The sequence below is a fragment of the Ornithorhynchus anatinus genome, chromosome 4, assembly GCF_004115215.2.
Source record: "Ornithorhynchus anatinus isolate Pmale09 chromosome 4, mOrnAna1.pri.v4, whole genome shotgun sequence".
In the NCBI taxonomy this organism is placed as follows: Eukaryota; Metazoa; Chordata; class Mammalia; order Monotremata; family Ornithorhynchidae; genus Ornithorhynchus; species Ornithorhynchus anatinus.
This window is the reverse complement of record NC_041731.1, coordinates 117310541-117327561: the sequence shown is the minus strand read 5'-3', so window position 1 is coordinate 117327561 and position 17021 is coordinate 117310541. Positions and strand designations below refer to the sequence as shown.

Genomic DNA, 17021 nt, shown 5'->3' with positions numbered 1-17021 from the left:
TGAATGGAAAAAAAGGTCTAACCTAATTAGATAGGTGGTTGAGGATAAATAATTGATAAAAGGCACCACTGATGTTGAGTAAATCTTCCGCTGGCTGGATGAGGAATTATTCATACTGTATCTATGCTTAACTATTCTTTACATAATTTGAGAAGTGTTCACTTTGGCATCCTGGGAAATAGACCTCCAGTAGAGTATGTTAATTCAAGTGGGCAAAAAACATATAGTCCCTAAATGGAAAACAGCACGAACCACTCACCTCAGTCACAGAAATGAGAAACTCCAAATACTAAGTTTCTCTGTACATCTTTTCTGAGGCAGCTTCTGCTGAAATGGGCCATTTCTGGGTAATGGTTTGGGACCCACTATGCTTGACTAGAATTCTTTCTTTCCTTGACTCTAATCCTGCTGTGATCTCTGCTTTGGTACTTGGTTCAGGATGAACCAAGGGGCATTCAGCATATACATTTCCTTAATTAACTTTAATTTTGACCATAAACTGATTCAAAAGCAAGATGCATTTATAACCAAACCACAGGGCACTATACATTTAGAATTTAAGTGGCTTCTAAACACCTCTGCACCCCTTTTATAGACTTCTTGGCCTAGCCTGTTTCCTCCATCTTATCTGTTTGCTGAATTAGAGAAATTGGATACAAATCTTTTTGGTTTTTTATTTTTTTTGACAGATTGGTAATGGCATTAGAAATACTATTAATGAGTCCTTCCAGGGCAATCCTATGTCTCGGGAAAATGAAACAAGACTCCAAGAGAAACTGGGTGATGACTGCCCTCTTGACATTTATATTAATGCCTGTCATCCCCTCTAGAATATAAGTTCACTGGGGGCAGAGAGTCTCTGTTCGTTGTTATATGTACTCTCCCAAGTGCTTAGTACAGTGCTCTGCACCCAGTAAGCGCTCAACAAATTTGATTGAATGACTTGACATCCACCATCATGGTGAGGGGAAAGTTTAACATCCCTTTTTTCCTTAAATATTCCATTTGGAATTTATCCAAAGTGGAAGTGGAGAGCAGACAAACACACACTTTTATTTGTGGAGGGAGATGGAGCGTTATAGAACCTTTTTTTAAAAAAAAATTACCACTTACCCAAGTCTGCACCATCTATGAATTTGCTTCCCCAAGCAATTTTTTAAATGGGTTTAGAACAACAGAGCGCTTTATAAATCTTAATTAATTCAAGGAAGAGGTTTTATTTATTGATTTATTTTTGAGCAACGGAGTTGAAAAGAGGCAGGGATTTTAAGTGGGGGAGGCAGGCTTCAAAGAACTAACAGTCCAGAAAGTCATCATTTCAAACACGACTGTGAACCCTCAGGTCGTGTCGAAGACTGTCTGGGCAAGTCTGGGAATCTAACTCAAACAGCTGGCGAGGCTGTCTCTCCTTCGGAGCTGGGCCCCCCGCCCCCATGCCTCAAAAAATATTTTTCCCTTATGCCATAAATTTGGGCCACAATTCAACTACTTCACCTCTGGACACAGAGTGGATGAAGTAATGTTAGTCAGAAGTCCTGAGAATCATCAGACTTAAGCTTTACTCGTCTCTCCACTAACTAACGGGCCTAGCCTCTGGGGTTTCACTGCTCAAAGTATTAGATCGGGACTACACCGATCTACCTCCATCAGGGACAGAAAGAGAGAGGGAGGCAGTATGGTCTAGTGGAAAAGAGCAAGGGTCTGAATTCTAGTCCAGCTCTGTAATTCTGGGCATCTCACAAGCTCAATTTCCTCATTTGTAAAATGGAGGCGAGCTACTTGTTCACCCTACCTCTTAGGCTGTGAACCCAGTGTGGGACAGGATTGGTGTCTGACCTAAACTATCTCGAAATAATTATCCTTCTCAATCCTAAGCACATAAGCCCTTAAGAATTCCAATGAGACAAAAACAACAATTTGAGTTCTTTGCAGTTCAGTGTCCCCTCAAATTAGAAGTCCAGACTGCCAGGAACTGAAGGTGAATCAGTCTGCTGAACCCTGAATTGAACCCTGGCTTGAATCAGTCTGAAGATACCTGCAGGCTTAGGCTAAATCACTCCAAGCCTGAGGCTTCTGGGGCCCAGCTCTGCCACTTTCTCAGCCGGCCCAGTCTACCTCTACATCTGTGTAACCCACAGCCCTTTCCCACCTATAGCGATTCGGGACCTGAGGCACCTTGACAGAAAGGGGTGACCCAGTTTGGAGGCGGAAGAGCTGAAAGAAGGACGGTCGCAAGGGTTTGCCAAAATTGGGGCCCTGGTTTGCACAGATCAAGTCAACATACCTCTGAGGGTCAGTGAGGAGAAGCAGAGATAGCTGGAGAGACAAGGGTCACCACAACCTATGTTTGCCACAGGTGTGTGGAGAACGCAGATGGTCACCTTCTGCCCTCTGATGCCTTCAGTCTCCAACCCTGCAGAAGCTCAAAGGGCTTCCAATTCACAAATACAAGAAGACTGGGTCCCAGGTAGAACCAGGCGTTCCTGCTCTTTGAAGACCCCACCCAGGGCAACGTTCCCCTTCTAACTCCCAACATGGCCAAAGCCCTGGTAAACAATAGTGAACATTTGCAGTAAAGCTTATCATCTTCGTAAGCTGGGAAAGCAGGCCGGAGGGATCAATGGGGAAGGCCACACACCTTCAGAGAAACAAGGTTTCTCTCTTGCTTCTACGATGGTGAGTAGAGGGCCAGGTCAGAAGATCTCATTGGCAGATTCTAGTCAGCCATGAGGGAGTAGAGGAGGAGAAGATAGGGCTCCCAAACAGAGGTGCCATAGGATATATAACTGTAGAAGCGAGTCTCCTGGACACTCAGGAGCAATGATTAATGAACACAGGTGTGTTTTCAGGGTAATTTTATCTCACATGTGTCCAGAGGGCTAAACAACATGAAGTGGGTGGGAGGTGAGGTTGCTCCACAGAAGTGTTTCCCAAGAGGTCATGGAGACCAACAACAATACTAATAGTTTTCACACTAGCCATAAGATCGGCATCCCTGAATTGCCTTCACTATCCGCCCAAATACCAAGAAGGGCAAGCAGTTGTCTCCTCATAGACCAGTTACCTAGGTCAAGTCATTTCTAAATGTCTCCTAAATGGCTAGCTACATCCTTTCTTTTTTGGCTACAAGAAGGCAGGGATAACTTCAAGTTCAAGTTCAATTATTATCGCAAAGTATTGTGCCATGTGGTGAGGACCTTAGAGTGGGCAGCATGACTTAGTGGATAGAGCACAAGCCTAGGAGTCAGAAAGACCTGGGTTCTAATCCCAGCTCTGCCACATGTCTGCTGTGTGACCTTGGGCAAGTCACTTCACTTCTCTGTGCCTCAGTTACCTCATCTCTAAAATGGGAATTAAGAGTGTGAGCCCCATGTGGGACAGGGACTGTGTGCAACCTAACTTGTATCTATCCCAGTGCTGAAAACAGTGCTAGGCACATAGTAAGTGCTTAAAAAGTACCATTATTATTATTATTATTATTATTTTGCTTAACTAGTACTGAGGGGCCAGAGAGTTGGCCTGGATATCATAACCTTTTGCTTTTAGATCTCTGAGCGTCATTACCGGCCATGACACAGAATAAAAAGGAGGGGCAGGTTGGAGAGGCCAGTAGCTGGGGAGGGATTCCCCAGTCAAAGCAGTAACCTACCACATACAGCTGTCCTTTCGAAGACGGTTCTACTGACGGCACAAACAAATGTAGCTGAAAACACTGATGATTCACTCAATCATATTTATTGAGCACGTACCATTTGCACAACACTGTATTAAGCAATTAGTTCACCGGTAGGCTCTTCCCCCACTGTCTGCCTGTAAAGCCAGATCCTTGATGGGCAAATGGGTTTGTTCCATCTAGGGCCTGTCTCCACCTTAGTTCCTTCCCCATTTGGGGTGAGCAGTGAGTCACCAAATACCACTCTGTCTCATTCAGCGATCAATATCCTCGACCACTTAAAGAACAGGACTTCTGTTGAGGTGTGGGCATGTCTAGGTTTGAGCTAGACATAAGCTGGGGCTGTTCTTCCAGGAGTGGTGGTCTCTACTGAACCATCCACACACTTGCCCAGTCCCACGTGACCAGCGGCAGGCAAAGGGGGATGGCTGATCAGGGTGAGGGGTTTTGTTGGTGACAGACACAGACCTTTGTGGACCCTTTGTGGCAGACACTGCTAGGCCCCCATATGCTTTTTACCTCTGGCTGATCATTTTCTATATTGACACTTAGGTGAGCTTTTTGGTCCATGGGCAAAATTGGACACTGGGAGGTCTGGAGGGGGTTGAGGGGCAAAGAAGGGAAAAAGGCAAAAGAAATAGAGAAAGATGTGGAAATTGGAGGTCAGTTCTCACGGCCGCCTGTGCGATCGTAGATGGAACATCCGAGGTATCTGAGGCAGCCCTATTTGAGAGCTTTGCCCCCCTCTAGATTGTAAACTCGTTGTGGGCAAGAAACACATGTTTTGCACACCAGAAGCGCAAAATAAGTACCACTGATTGACTCAGGCTTCCTCTAAAATGTGCACACCAGACTCCACCCCTTCTGTGGGCTCGGATACCCTTGGGACCTTCAAGGAGGCGGGTGAGGGAAAGGGCACTCCGCCACACACCAAATAGGAATAAACCAAAAACCATCTAGGAACGATCATACTCACAGTAACTTCCCAGGTCTGATCATATTGCTGAAACATGGGAACACGCTCTTTAAGGAGCTGCACTAACTCACTAGAGTATCACAGTTTACTGAAAAGCAGCCAGACAAAATGCCGTCAGCCGCATTTCATCGAGCCACTCGACGCAGCTCAATGACTCTGACAGTTGGTCCCTGGAGGACCCACCTACCCCTCCACACTCTGTGGGGCACACGACTTCCTTAGGGTCTGAGGCCAAGGGAAACAAAGCAAGGTGACCCAACTGGGACTCTCTTGGAGAGTCAGAGTTCAATGAAGAAGGGAGAAAAGAGAGGGGAAAGGAAAGAACTCTCATCAGAGGAGGAGAGGGAGACAGTCAGGTCGTTTTCGGCTTCCCACTCAGGAGGGCCTGGAGAACAACCTTTACCTCTCTGTCTGAAGAAACTGCCTATCCTGGCAGGTTCCCTAATCTCAACTTCTGCTTCAGCAAAGAAGGCTCACCCCAATTAGTTCAAATTATAATATTCCACTGTAATCCAAAATGCTTTACTTATTCTGTTAATCCTCCTGTTTCTGTCATTATTCCACTACTTGGAGCATTTTTCTCTGCGCTTCATTGAGAAACAAGCTTTCTGGAATTTAAAACACTCTGTGAATAGTTTTTGCCAGTATAAACAGGAAGAGAGGGGAAAGTGGCTTTAATCTTTGGAAGCATAGACCTTGCTTTGTAATTGGTCATAACGTATTCACTGTTAAATGAGTCTGCAGAGTTTTAAGAGTTTAAATCATCCTTCAACATAAATTATTAAATCGCATATGTAAAATGAGGGCAAATATATATTGGTCCTTAATATAAAAGTTTCAGAGATTTCTCATGCAAATGATCCTGCTCCAGTTTATTTTTGACTCTTTATTTCTTCAAATGCACACATCAAAGAATAAAATAGCATACTTCTTACCCCAGCTTTGAAAATCCCAGTGAAGTTCTAGATAAAAGTCACCTAGCTGAGAAATGAAATATAAAAATAGTTACAAACTGTGCCAAATTTAACATCTTAAATTTGCTTCCTACTATTCTAAAATATATTCAATTTTCTAACTGAAGAGGCTAGCAGTAAGTAGGTGATAAGAAGTTCATTTTGCATTTGGACGTTTGGGGGTTTTATAAACTAGGTCATCATATTTTGAAAAAAAATTGGCTGAACAGGGTGCTTTATTTCATTTCACTCAACCACAGGGGAAAATATATATATATATATATGTGTATACACACAATAATATTATAAGTTTCTAGAAAGATTTTAATTGTTTAAGATTTACAGAACCATGACTCCCAGGAGTTAAATCACAATTATGATAAAACAAACTCCATTTACATTTTTATTGTTCTATATGTGTGTCCTCCCACTCTCAGACAGTGAGCCCCCTGTGGATCACGCTTTAATTGACTTTCATAACACGGTGCTTAATACGGTACATCCAATTTTGCCAGAACATGTATTTTCGCTGTGGATTTTAGCTAGAATGAGATGACAGAATTAGGGAACATTCTTTTTGAGGCAATAAGCACATCTGCATAGCGAGCATGACAATGGAAGAAACGGTAATGCATATGGTCATTGGACAAGGAGTACAATGCAGGTTTTTCTGGATGTAGGGTTTTGAAAAAAACAGGGTGCATTTTACTCACTTTACAAACTAATAATGCAGAAATAAAGGAAAAATCATCTTCTAAATGTGTAGAGAATATGTCACGGTGACGTATTAAAGGAAGCTATACTGGAAATACTTTAATGGATAAAGAGCAAAGAAATAAAAAATTAAATAAGTTTTAATTCCAAAAATAAAAGCCCTATCATGAATTTACCTCTCTCCCACAAGCCATTGCTTGCTGTTTCTGCACCTGCATCTTTTACTTGGGGTGGGAGAGTCAGTCTACAAATGAGAAAATGGGAAGGGACGCCATAGCCATACACAGTATTCACTGAGTGCTCTCTGTACACAAAGCACTGTACAGCAGAGCAGGTGGACATGATCCGTGTCTCAAGGATCTTACAATCGAGCCTAAATGTGGGAGCCCCTCAAGGTTCAGTTCTGGGTCCCCTTCTATTCTCCATCTTCACCCACTCCCTTGGAGAAATCATTTGCTTGCATGGCTTCAACTACCATCTCTCTGAGGATAATTCCCAAATCTACATGTCCAGCCCTGATCTCTCCCACTCTCTGCAGTCTCACATTTCCTCATGCCTTCAGGGCACCTTTACTTGGATGTCCCACGGACACCTCAAACTTAACTTGCCCGAAACAGAGCTCCTTATCTTCCCACCCAAACCCCGTTCTCCCCAATTTTCCCATGACCATAGACACCATCTTCCTTCCTTTCTCTCAAGCCCCGTAACCTCGGGGTTATCCTCGACTCATCTCTCTCATTAAACTCACCTATTCAATCTGTCACTAAATCCCGTGGGTTCAACCTTCAAAACATCGCTAAAATCCTCCCTTTCCTCTCCATCCAAACTGCTTCACTGTTAATCCAGGCACTTAACCTAGCCCACATTTATTACTGTATCAGCCTCCTTGCTGACCACCCTGCCTCCTGTCTCTCCCCACTTTAGTCCATACTCCCATTCTGCTGCCCAGATCGCTTTTCTACAAAAATGTTCAGTCCACGTTTTTGCACACTTCAAGAACCTACAGTGGTTGCCCATCCACCTCTGCACCAAAAAGAAAGTCCTTAAATCAACTTTAAAGCATGCAATTACCTTGGTCTCTACCTCACCTCGCTACTCTACTACAACCCCAGCCTGCACGCTTCACTCCTCTCATGCCAACCTACTCACTGTACCTCAATCTTGGCTATCTCACAGCCCAACTCTTGCCCAGGTCCCTGCCTCTAGCCTGGAATGCCCTCCCTCTTCATATTTGACAATTACTTGCCCCACCTTCAAAGCCTTACTGAAAACACATCTCCTCCAAGAGACCTCCCCTGTCTAAGCCTTTATTTCCTTTTCTCCCACCCGCTTCTGCGTCGACCTTGTACTTGGATTTGCTCCCTTTCTTCACCTCTCCTTCAACCCCACAGAACTTATGCACATATCCACTTGGGACAAGGACTGTGTCCAATCTGACTATCTTGTATCTAATCTAAGTACAGGCCTTGGCACAAACTTAAGCATTTATAATAAACACCATAATGAATTATAATTATTACTGGAGAACTGACTGTATATAGATTTATACACATCCAATTCTCCCATTAGATGGGAGTTTCAGTTTTTCAAAACTTCACGTTAAGGAAAACTTGCACTATAATATCCACTCGTTCCAACTGAAGGCACATCTCCTCCAAGAGGCCTTCCCAGATTAAGCCCCACTTTTCCTCATCTCCCACTCCCTTCTCCGTCACCCTGACTTGTTCCCTTTGCTCTTCCCCCTTCCCAGCCCCACTGCACTTATTTTATTTGTATTGATGTCCGTCTCCCCTCTTCTAAACTGTAAGTTCGTTGTGGGTAGGGCATTTCACTGTTCATTATGTGTTGTATTTTCCCAAGTGCTTAGTACAGTGCTCTGCACACACGTAAGTGCTCATTAAATACGACTGAATGAATGAATATCCATAATTTATTTATATTAATGTCTGTCTCCCCCTCTAGACTCTATGCTCATGTGAGCAGGGAACCTACCTACCAACTTTGTTACACTGTTCTCTCCCAAACATAATAACAATGTTCGTATTTGTTAAGCACTTACTATGTGCAGAGCACTGTTCTAAGTCCTGGGGTAGATACAGGGTCATCAGGTTGTCCCACATGAGGCTCAGAGTCTTCATCCCCATTTTCCAGATGAAGTAAATGAGGCATAGAGAAGTGAAGTGACTTGCCCACAGTCACACAGCTGACAGGTGGCAGAACCGGGATTCAAACCCATGACCTCTGACTCCCAAGCCCAGGGTCTTTCCACTAAGCCACAATGCAAACACTAGTAAAGTGCTCTGCACACAGTAAGCACTCAATAAATACAACTGATCGATCTACCAGGTGAGGCAGACACTAAAATAAATGACAGGCAGGGGAAGGCACAGAAAATAGGGAGATGTACAACTGAGTTCTGAAGGGACTGGGAGGAGATGAGTACAGAATTAAATGCAAAGATGGCACAGATGGGAGGGAAAATATAGTGGGAGAATGAAAGATTAGTCAGGGGAGGCTTCCTGAAACAGCCATCTTTTGAGAGGTGCTTTGAAGATGGGGAAAGTGGTGGTCTGTCAGATAAGAAAGGGGAAGGAATTCCAAGCAGGAGGGAGGGTGTGAACAAGGGGTCCTTGGGGGGGGGGGGAGGGTGACAGGGTGACACAGGCAAGACAGAGTTCACAGTATTTAGGTTTTAGCTTAGCCTGCTGGAAAAAGCATGGATAGGACTGGGAGTCAGAGGACCTGGGTTCTAATCCCAGCTCAGCCATGCTCTGTGACCTTAAGCAAATCACTTGCTTTCCCTGTGCCTCAGTTTCCTCATCTGTAAAATGGAGGTTCACTACCTGTTCTCCCTACCTGCACTGTGAGCTGCGCGTGGGGCAGCAATGGTTTCCGACCTGATTATCTTGTATCTGTCTCAGTACTTGATACATACGAGTCATTAGCAAATACCGAATCGTTATTATACAAAGAAAGGAAGTGTATAAGCTGGGTTGCAATGGAAGAGTTATGGGTGAAAACACCCCAAAAATGGTACTACACAAAACAGCTCAGTATAAAGAGAGTTGGGGGTAAAGAAGGAGAAAAATCAGCCAAGACCAGGGGCTGGAGGAAGGAATTCATCCATCTGCAGCTACTGGATAGAAAGTCAAGGCAGGACTCACGTTTGCTGGGATCTAACAGCATAAAATGCAGTATTTACCCCTGGCTACATGGACTGTGGGGCTCTTGCACTGTTTTTTGTACCTTACTTATTCAAGAGGGAACTTATTTACAGTAGTAGTAATAAATATTAAGTGCTTACATGTGCAGAGCACTGCACTAAACGATGGGGGGAAAACTACACAGGTGGGAATAAGACATGATTCCCACCCTGGGGGCCTGGGGCGGGGAGGGGCGGGGGAGGGCTCAATCTAAATTGTGCCTATCCACTGTCTAGCTTCAAGATGAATCTGCCTTTTCCTCCACCCCTCTATTAGACTGAAAAACGGTCAGGATAGGGACAATATTAATTGTAGTCTCTCAAGCCTGCAGAACAGTGCCATGTTCCATAAATATTGCTGATCACAATAAGCTGTTTCACCTTCAGTAGTGTCAAAGAGAAGTTCAAAACTGGGTTTCATTTCATTTCAAATTATGACTGAAAACTACTTCAGTGAACCTTTCTTTCTTGGTCAGGTTTACTGACAGTAATTTTACTTAGGGAGAACATGAAAAACAGATTGCCGTGGGGAGGATTAAAAAAACATGGTAAGTAGAAATGCTGTGTCTGAAAAACTTTTAAGGACATCTACCCCAACAAATGAAATCTAATTGGATTCCAACTACTGCAGGATCAAGTCTGCTTAACGTACTTTATTCAGTGCCAGACTTAAAGGAGAACTTAATATTCTTAAACGGTATTTACTTGGGTGGTCAGAAAAAAATATAAAAAGACAAAAGCCTCTCAAACCCTGACAACATCTCATCAGGAAAAAAAAATGATAATTCATGAGAAGGGGGAATTATTCTTCTTTCCCCAAAATTCAAGTTTACTTTTCAGAATATGAAGATATATAGGCAGTCATCTTGTTGAAATAAAAATGACTACTTTCCATGTTATTGCAGCAGAAGGGTAAAAGTAGTTTTGTTGCTAGGTATGAAACCTCTCTCTGTCACATAAAACCAAAAGAAATTCTCCAGCCTTGAGATAAGAAGCTACTTTTTTTTTTCCAAAGTGCTTTCATTCATTCAGTGGTATTTATTGAGCGCTACTGTGTGCAGACCACTGTACTAAGCTCTTGGAAAGTACAATTCAGCAATCAATACAGACAACCCCTACGGGCTCACAGTCTAGGGCTTTTACATCATATGTCTCATTTTACTATAAAATTCTTGTGGGAGGCAAGTACTATTAGAACCACTTCAAAAATGTGGAAACAGACACAAATCACTTGTTCAAAGTCACCCAATAAGCCAGAGGTAAAGGCTGGAATCCTACTGACTCAGACCTACCTCCCCCAAGACCACTGCCTCAGGTTCCAAACCTATAAATGGCTTTGGGAGGGGGGTGGGGAGAGAGATCAGAAAACAAGCTATAGAATATTTGATAATGCAAGCTATCCAAAATAAGGTATATTTTACACCAACACCAACAAGATTTTGGATTTCACAAGTGAAATTGAAAGGGAAACTAGCACTGCAAATTATTTGTGGTAACTTTTCTTCACTGCCTAACTATTTTAACAAACCTTTTGTAACTAGCCAAACATACCTCAACTTGTTAAACCACTAAGATTTTTGTTTTTCAATCTAAGAATCACAGTCAGGTTTTGTGATTTTGACAGCAATGAAAGGCAATGAACTAACAGTTTCCAGAAACCCCTGATCACGATCACCATCGATGGTATTTACTGAGCACTAACTGTGTGCAGACCACGGTGCTAAGCAATTGAGAGAGTACAAGAGAGTTGGTTGACATGTTTCTGGAACACAGCCATTTTTGGCAAACGATGGGAAAAGACCATGGAAACACCACTGCTTGCTTTTATTTATGGTACTTGTTAAGCACTTTGTGCCAAGCACTGTACTAAGCGCTGGGGTAGATATAAGATAATCAAGTTTGACAAACCTTCTGCCCCACATGGGGCTCTTAGTCTAAGTAGGAGGGAGTAGGATATAATTCCCCATTTTGCAGATGAGGTAACTTTTGTCATCTGTTCTTGGTGCTCACCTTCTGAGGTCCAAAAAATACACTATCTGTATATGCATTCACTGCTGAAAGAACAGTTGGCTGGACATCAGGATTTTTCAGTCACACCCACGCACAGACAAAATCTTACTGTCGACAAGTAGTTCTTCATGCTCCAAAATGTAGAACTAAATAATACATCATTATATTAAAAAATAATAAGGCTAGTAGCCCAGTAATTTCTATTCATTTTATTTCTTCCTCTTCTAAGTAACACTATCTTGAAGAGTGGTTATAAATGCATTTCAGGAAATTAATTAAAATCTCTATAAAAACCTAACAGTATAAAGAGCATATAATCTCTTCAATACTAATCTTTTAATTCTCCGTTTTGAAATCATGCCATCAGTAGAAATTACTCTCTCTGCCCATCACTCCACAGTCAAACATATCTCAAAGCTATTATCACTTCCATCTATTATCCCACCACATATCAACTGAATTAAAATGACCTAAACATATTCTCCACTTAAGGAATTGCATTCCAGAACCTCTTAGAGCGCGGTTATTAATTTTAACTCTGCATCCTTAGCACCAAGCAAATCTTAATTTCTACAAGTGGACCTTCTGATTTGACAATCAAGCAAGAGTATTTACTTTTTATGGTATTTGTTAAGTGCTTACTCTGTGTGTAACACAGTTCCAAGCGCTGGGGTAGATACAAGTTAGTTAGGTTGGACACCCCTGTCTCGCATAGGGCTCACAGTCTAAGTAGGACGGAGAACAGGAAAACTGAGGCACAAAAAAGTTAAGAGATTTGCCCATGGTTAAACAGCAAGCATTTGGCAGAGCCAGAATTAGAGCCCAGGTCCTCTGGTTCACAGGACTGTGCTCTTTCTACTAGGCCATGCTGCTTCCCACTGAGTGCTTATTGTGTGGACTAAGTGTTTGGGAGAGTACAACACAACAGAGTTGGTAGACATAGGGCTTACAGTCTAGATGGGGAGACAGACATCAAAAAAAAAAATTACAGATATGCACCTAAGTGAAAGGGGCTGAGGAAGAGATAACTATCAAGTGCTTAAAGGCTACAGCTCCAAGTACACAGATGACACAGAAGGGAGAGGGAGTAGGGAAAAAGTGTAATTGGGAAAGACCTCTTGGAAGATATGTGATTTTTATAAACTCTAAAGGTAGGAAGAGTGTTGGTCTGTAATATGAAGTGGGAAGGAGTTCCGGGCCAGAGGCGGGACCTAGGCAAGGGGTCAGCAGAGCCACAGATGAGAGAGAGGTACAGTGAGTAAGTTGGCGTTAGAGGAATGAAATGTGGGGTCCTGAATGCAGTAGGAAATCACTGAGGTAAGGTAGGAGGAGGCGGCTTTAAAGCCGACGGCAAGAAGTTTCAGTTTAATGCAGAGGTGGTTGGCACTACTGGAGGTTCTTGTGGAGTGATGGGAAGTGGACTGAATTTTTTCTTTAGAAAAATGAGCCGGCAGCAGAATAAAGAATGGATTGGAGTGAGGAGAGTCAGGAGGCAGTGAGGTCAATGAGCAGGCCACTGTAGTCTCCCATTCTCTCCCAGACCCCCTCCAATCTGGCTTCCGTCCCCTCCACTCTACCGAGACTGCTCTCTCTAAGGTCACCCATGGCCTCCTTCTTGCCAAATCCAATGGCTCCTACTCCATTCTAATCCTCCTTGACCTCTCTGCTGCCTTTGACACTGTCGACCATCCCCTCCCTCCTCCATACCTTATCTCACCTTGGCTTCACGGACTCTGTCCTCTCCCGGTTCTCCTCTTACCTCTCTGGCCGGTCATTCTCGGTCTCCTTCGCTGGAGCCTCCTCCCCTTCCCATCCTTTAACTGTTGGAGTTCCTCAAGGGTCAGTTCTTGGCCCTCTTCTGTTCTCCATTTACACTCACTCCCTCGGTGAACTCATTCGCTCTCACAGCTTTGACTACCATCTCTACGCAGATGACACACAGATCTACATCTCCACCCCTGTCCTCTCCCCCTCCCTTCAGGCTCGCATCTCCTCCTGCCTCCGGGACGTCTCCACCTGGATGTTGGCCCGCCACCTAAAACTCAACATGAGCAAGACTGAGCTCCTCATCTTCCCTCCCAAACCCGGTCCTCTCCCAGACTTCTCTATCACCGTCGATGGCACGACCATCCTTCCCATCTCTCAGGCCCGCAATCTCGGTGTCATCCTTGACTCGTCTCTCTCGTTCACCCCACACATCCTATCCGTTACCAAGACCTGCCGGTTTCACCTCTACAATATCGCCAAGATCCGCCCTTTCCTCTCCACCCAAACGGCTACCTTACTGTTACAGGCTCTCGTTATATCCCGGCTAGACTACTGTGTCAGCCTTCTCTCTGATCTCCCTTCCTCCTCTCTCACCCCGCTCCAGGCTATTCTTCACTCCGCTGCCCAGCTCATCTTCCTGCAGAAACGATCTGGGCATGTCACTCCCCTTCTTAAACAACTCCAGTGGTTGCCTATCAACCTCCGCTCCAAACAAAAACTCCTCACTCTAGGCTTCAAGGCTCTCCATCACCTTGCCCCTTCCTACCTCTCCTCCCTTCTCTCTTTCTACCGCCCACCCCGCACGCTCGGCTCCTCCGCCGCCCACCTCCTCACCGTCCCTCGGTCTCGCCTATCCCGCTGTCGACCCCTGGGCCACGTCCTCCCGCGGTCCTGGAACGCCCTCCCTCCTCACCTCCGCCAAACTGATTCTCTTTCCCTCTTCAAAACCTTACTTAAAACTCACCTCCTCCAAGAGGCCTTCCCAGACTGAGCTCCTCTTCTCCCTCTACTCCCTCTGCCACCCCCCCTTTACCTCTCCGCAGCTAAACCCTCTTTTCCCCTTTTCCCTCTGCTCCTCCACCTCTCCCTTCCCATCCCCACAGCACTGTACTCGTCCGCTCAACTGTATATATTTTCATTAACCTATTTATTTTGTTAATGAATTGTACATCGCCTTGATTCTATTTAGTTGCCATTGTTTTTACGAGATGTTCTTCCCCTTGACTCGCCATTGTTCTTGTCTGTCCATCTCCCCCGATTAGACTGTAAGCCCGTCAAACGGCAGGGACTGTCTCTATCTGTTGCCGACTTGTTCATCCCAAGCACTTAGTACAGTGCTATGCACATAGTAAGCGCTCAATAAATACTATTGAATGAATGTATGAATATAAGTGTTTGGATCAGCATAGAAGCAGTCTGGATGGAGAGGAAAGGGTGGCAATCTGGTGACAGATTAAACATTGTGAGTTGAATGAGAGAGATGAGCCAAGGGTAATGCCAAGTTTCTACTGCCCACTTGTGAGACAGGGAGGATGGTGGTGTTGACTACAGTGATAGGAAAGACGGGGGTGGGGAGGGGAGCAGATGAGGATTGGGCAGGGGGAGAAGAAGAGTTCCGTTTTGGACATGTTTAGTTTGAGGTGTCAGTGGGATATCCAAGTAGAGATGTCCTGAAGGCAGGAGGAAATGGGAGACTACAGAGAAGGAGAGATGTCAGGGATGGGGGAAAAAATTTGAGAATCAACGAGGTAGAGATGATAGTTGAAGCCACGTGAGAAAATGAGTTCTCCAAGGGAGTGGGAGATTAGAAGGGACCAAGAATTGAGCCTTGAGGGACTCCCACTGTTAGAGGGTGGGAGACAGAAGAGGATTCTGCAGAAAAAGCAGAGAAGCAATCAGAGATATAGGAGGAGAACCAGGAGATGACAGTGTCAATGAAGCTGAGGTTGGATAATATTTCCAGAAGAAGGGAGTGTGTCCCAGTGTCAAAGACAGCTGAGAGATCGAGGAGGATTAAGATGGAGTAGAGGCTGTTAAATCTGGCAAGGTGGTCACTGGTGACCTAAGAGAAGGCAAGTTTCAAGAAGGGGCCAGATGCCAGATTGGAGGAGGTCAAGGAGAGAATTGGAGAGAAAATGAAGGCAGCAGATGTAGACAACTCTTTCAAGGAGTTTGGTGGAGAATGGTAGGAAGGAGATAGGGTGATAATTGGAGGGAGCTGTATGGTTATGGGAGGGCTTTTTTATTTTAGGATAGGTGATACATGAGCATGTTTGAAAGCAGTGGATAAGAAGCCACTGGAAAGTAAAAGGATGAAGATGGTGGTGAGGGAGGAAAAAAGGGAAGGGGCAAGTGTTCTGATATGGTGGGAAAGAATGGGGTTGGTGTAGGTGGAGAGGGCAAACTTTGAGAGGAGCAGGATAATCTCTTGAGATATTGCTGGGAAAGATGGGAGAGTTGAGGAGGAGGTAGGAGGGAGGGACTAGAAAGGAGTAAGAGAGGTTTTTAGGGAGATCATGCCTGATGATTTCACTTTTATCAATAAAGTACGTGGCCAGGTCATTGAATGAGGGGGAGGGAGTGCTAAAGGTCTAAAACAGCTGGCATAGGCATTTGGTATGGAAGTCAATGAGGATAGAGAAGTATTGTTGCCAGGAGGAGAAGACACAATTAAAGCAAGCGAGGATGAAGTTGAGATGGATGAGGTTGACCAGGTGTCCGGTCTTCTGCCAGCAGCATTCCGCAGCTTAAGCAGAGGATTATAGCCATCCCTCCATTATTCCCAAGCAAGTCCCAGGACTACCTCACCTCTCCTTACCCCTAGCATAACACCAGTACACCAAGCCCTCGCCTGGGTTTGGCAATATCTGTTTTACATTACCCACCACCCCTTTCTCCTTGAAAATATAATACAGAGCTGGTTATATACTTGCTTAGTGTTACCTTGATTAGATAAGGTAAACTTAAATAACCGCTCAGTTATTTAAATGCTAATTTTTAAATTAAATTAAAAATTAAATTTTTAAATAGCTGCCAAAAATGATTTCAATATTCCTCTTCTCCATTTCCAGCATAGGGTGATGAGGATCAACTTCTGAATGAATGGTTAATAAAGTGGGGACCATCCCTCCCCACTATTATGGCTTATCTTTTTGGATATTTGAAATAAGACACTATATAGCATCTGCTCCAATAAAAAAATATTACATAACAATTTAAAAGTTAAATTTCAATATCTGTAACTTGGAAGTGAAATGTTACAATCTCATACTTTTCAACTCTAAATGCCAAATAATTTCAGTTGATTCAAAAGTAACACACACATATTAAAGGAATCTTTTTAGGTCACGCCTTCAGAGCAAAAGTAGGATACAGTTGATAGCTCACCTCTTTTAGGGCTTTTAATAATCGAGGTCGCTTTTCTTCAACACTTTCCCTGGATTGCTGCTTAAGTTTTCTTAGCAGTGCTGTAACTAAATTTTAAAAATAAAATTAATTTCCATTTTATAAACTGAAGTTTCAGATTTGCATTGCAGTCTCAGGTTTACATAGCAGCAAAAATAACGGATTTCGGTTCCAACCTGTAGCTATTTCTCAAGCCCTTTCCTTCTCAAATTCAGGGTATCCCTCAGTGTTACTAATGTGTAAGACAATGAAAAGGCAAGCACTCTTCTTTACATTTGTGGGTAAGCTCCTTGATGGCAGAGATGATGTCTATCCAATGCA

At 43.9% G+C, this 17021-nt stretch overlaps 1 protein-coding gene across 1 annotated transcript in view; it reads right to left on the bottom strand.

Moving 5' to 3' along the window:
* Positions 1 to 17021, bottom strand: part of ANKRD13C (ankyrin repeat domain 13C) — a 91721-nt gene that overhangs the window by 30531 nt on the left and 44169 nt on the right. Inside the window, exons 4-5 of the mRNA XM_029062476.2 lie at positions 16683 to 16768; positions 5585 to 5630 (exon numbers count right to left, since the gene is read on the bottom strand). Of these exons, the coding sequence (XP_028918309.1) occupies positions 5585 to 5630; positions 16683 to 16768 (132 nt within the window). The remainder of the gene's footprint in view (positions 1 to 5584; positions 5631 to 16682; positions 16769 to 17021) is intronic.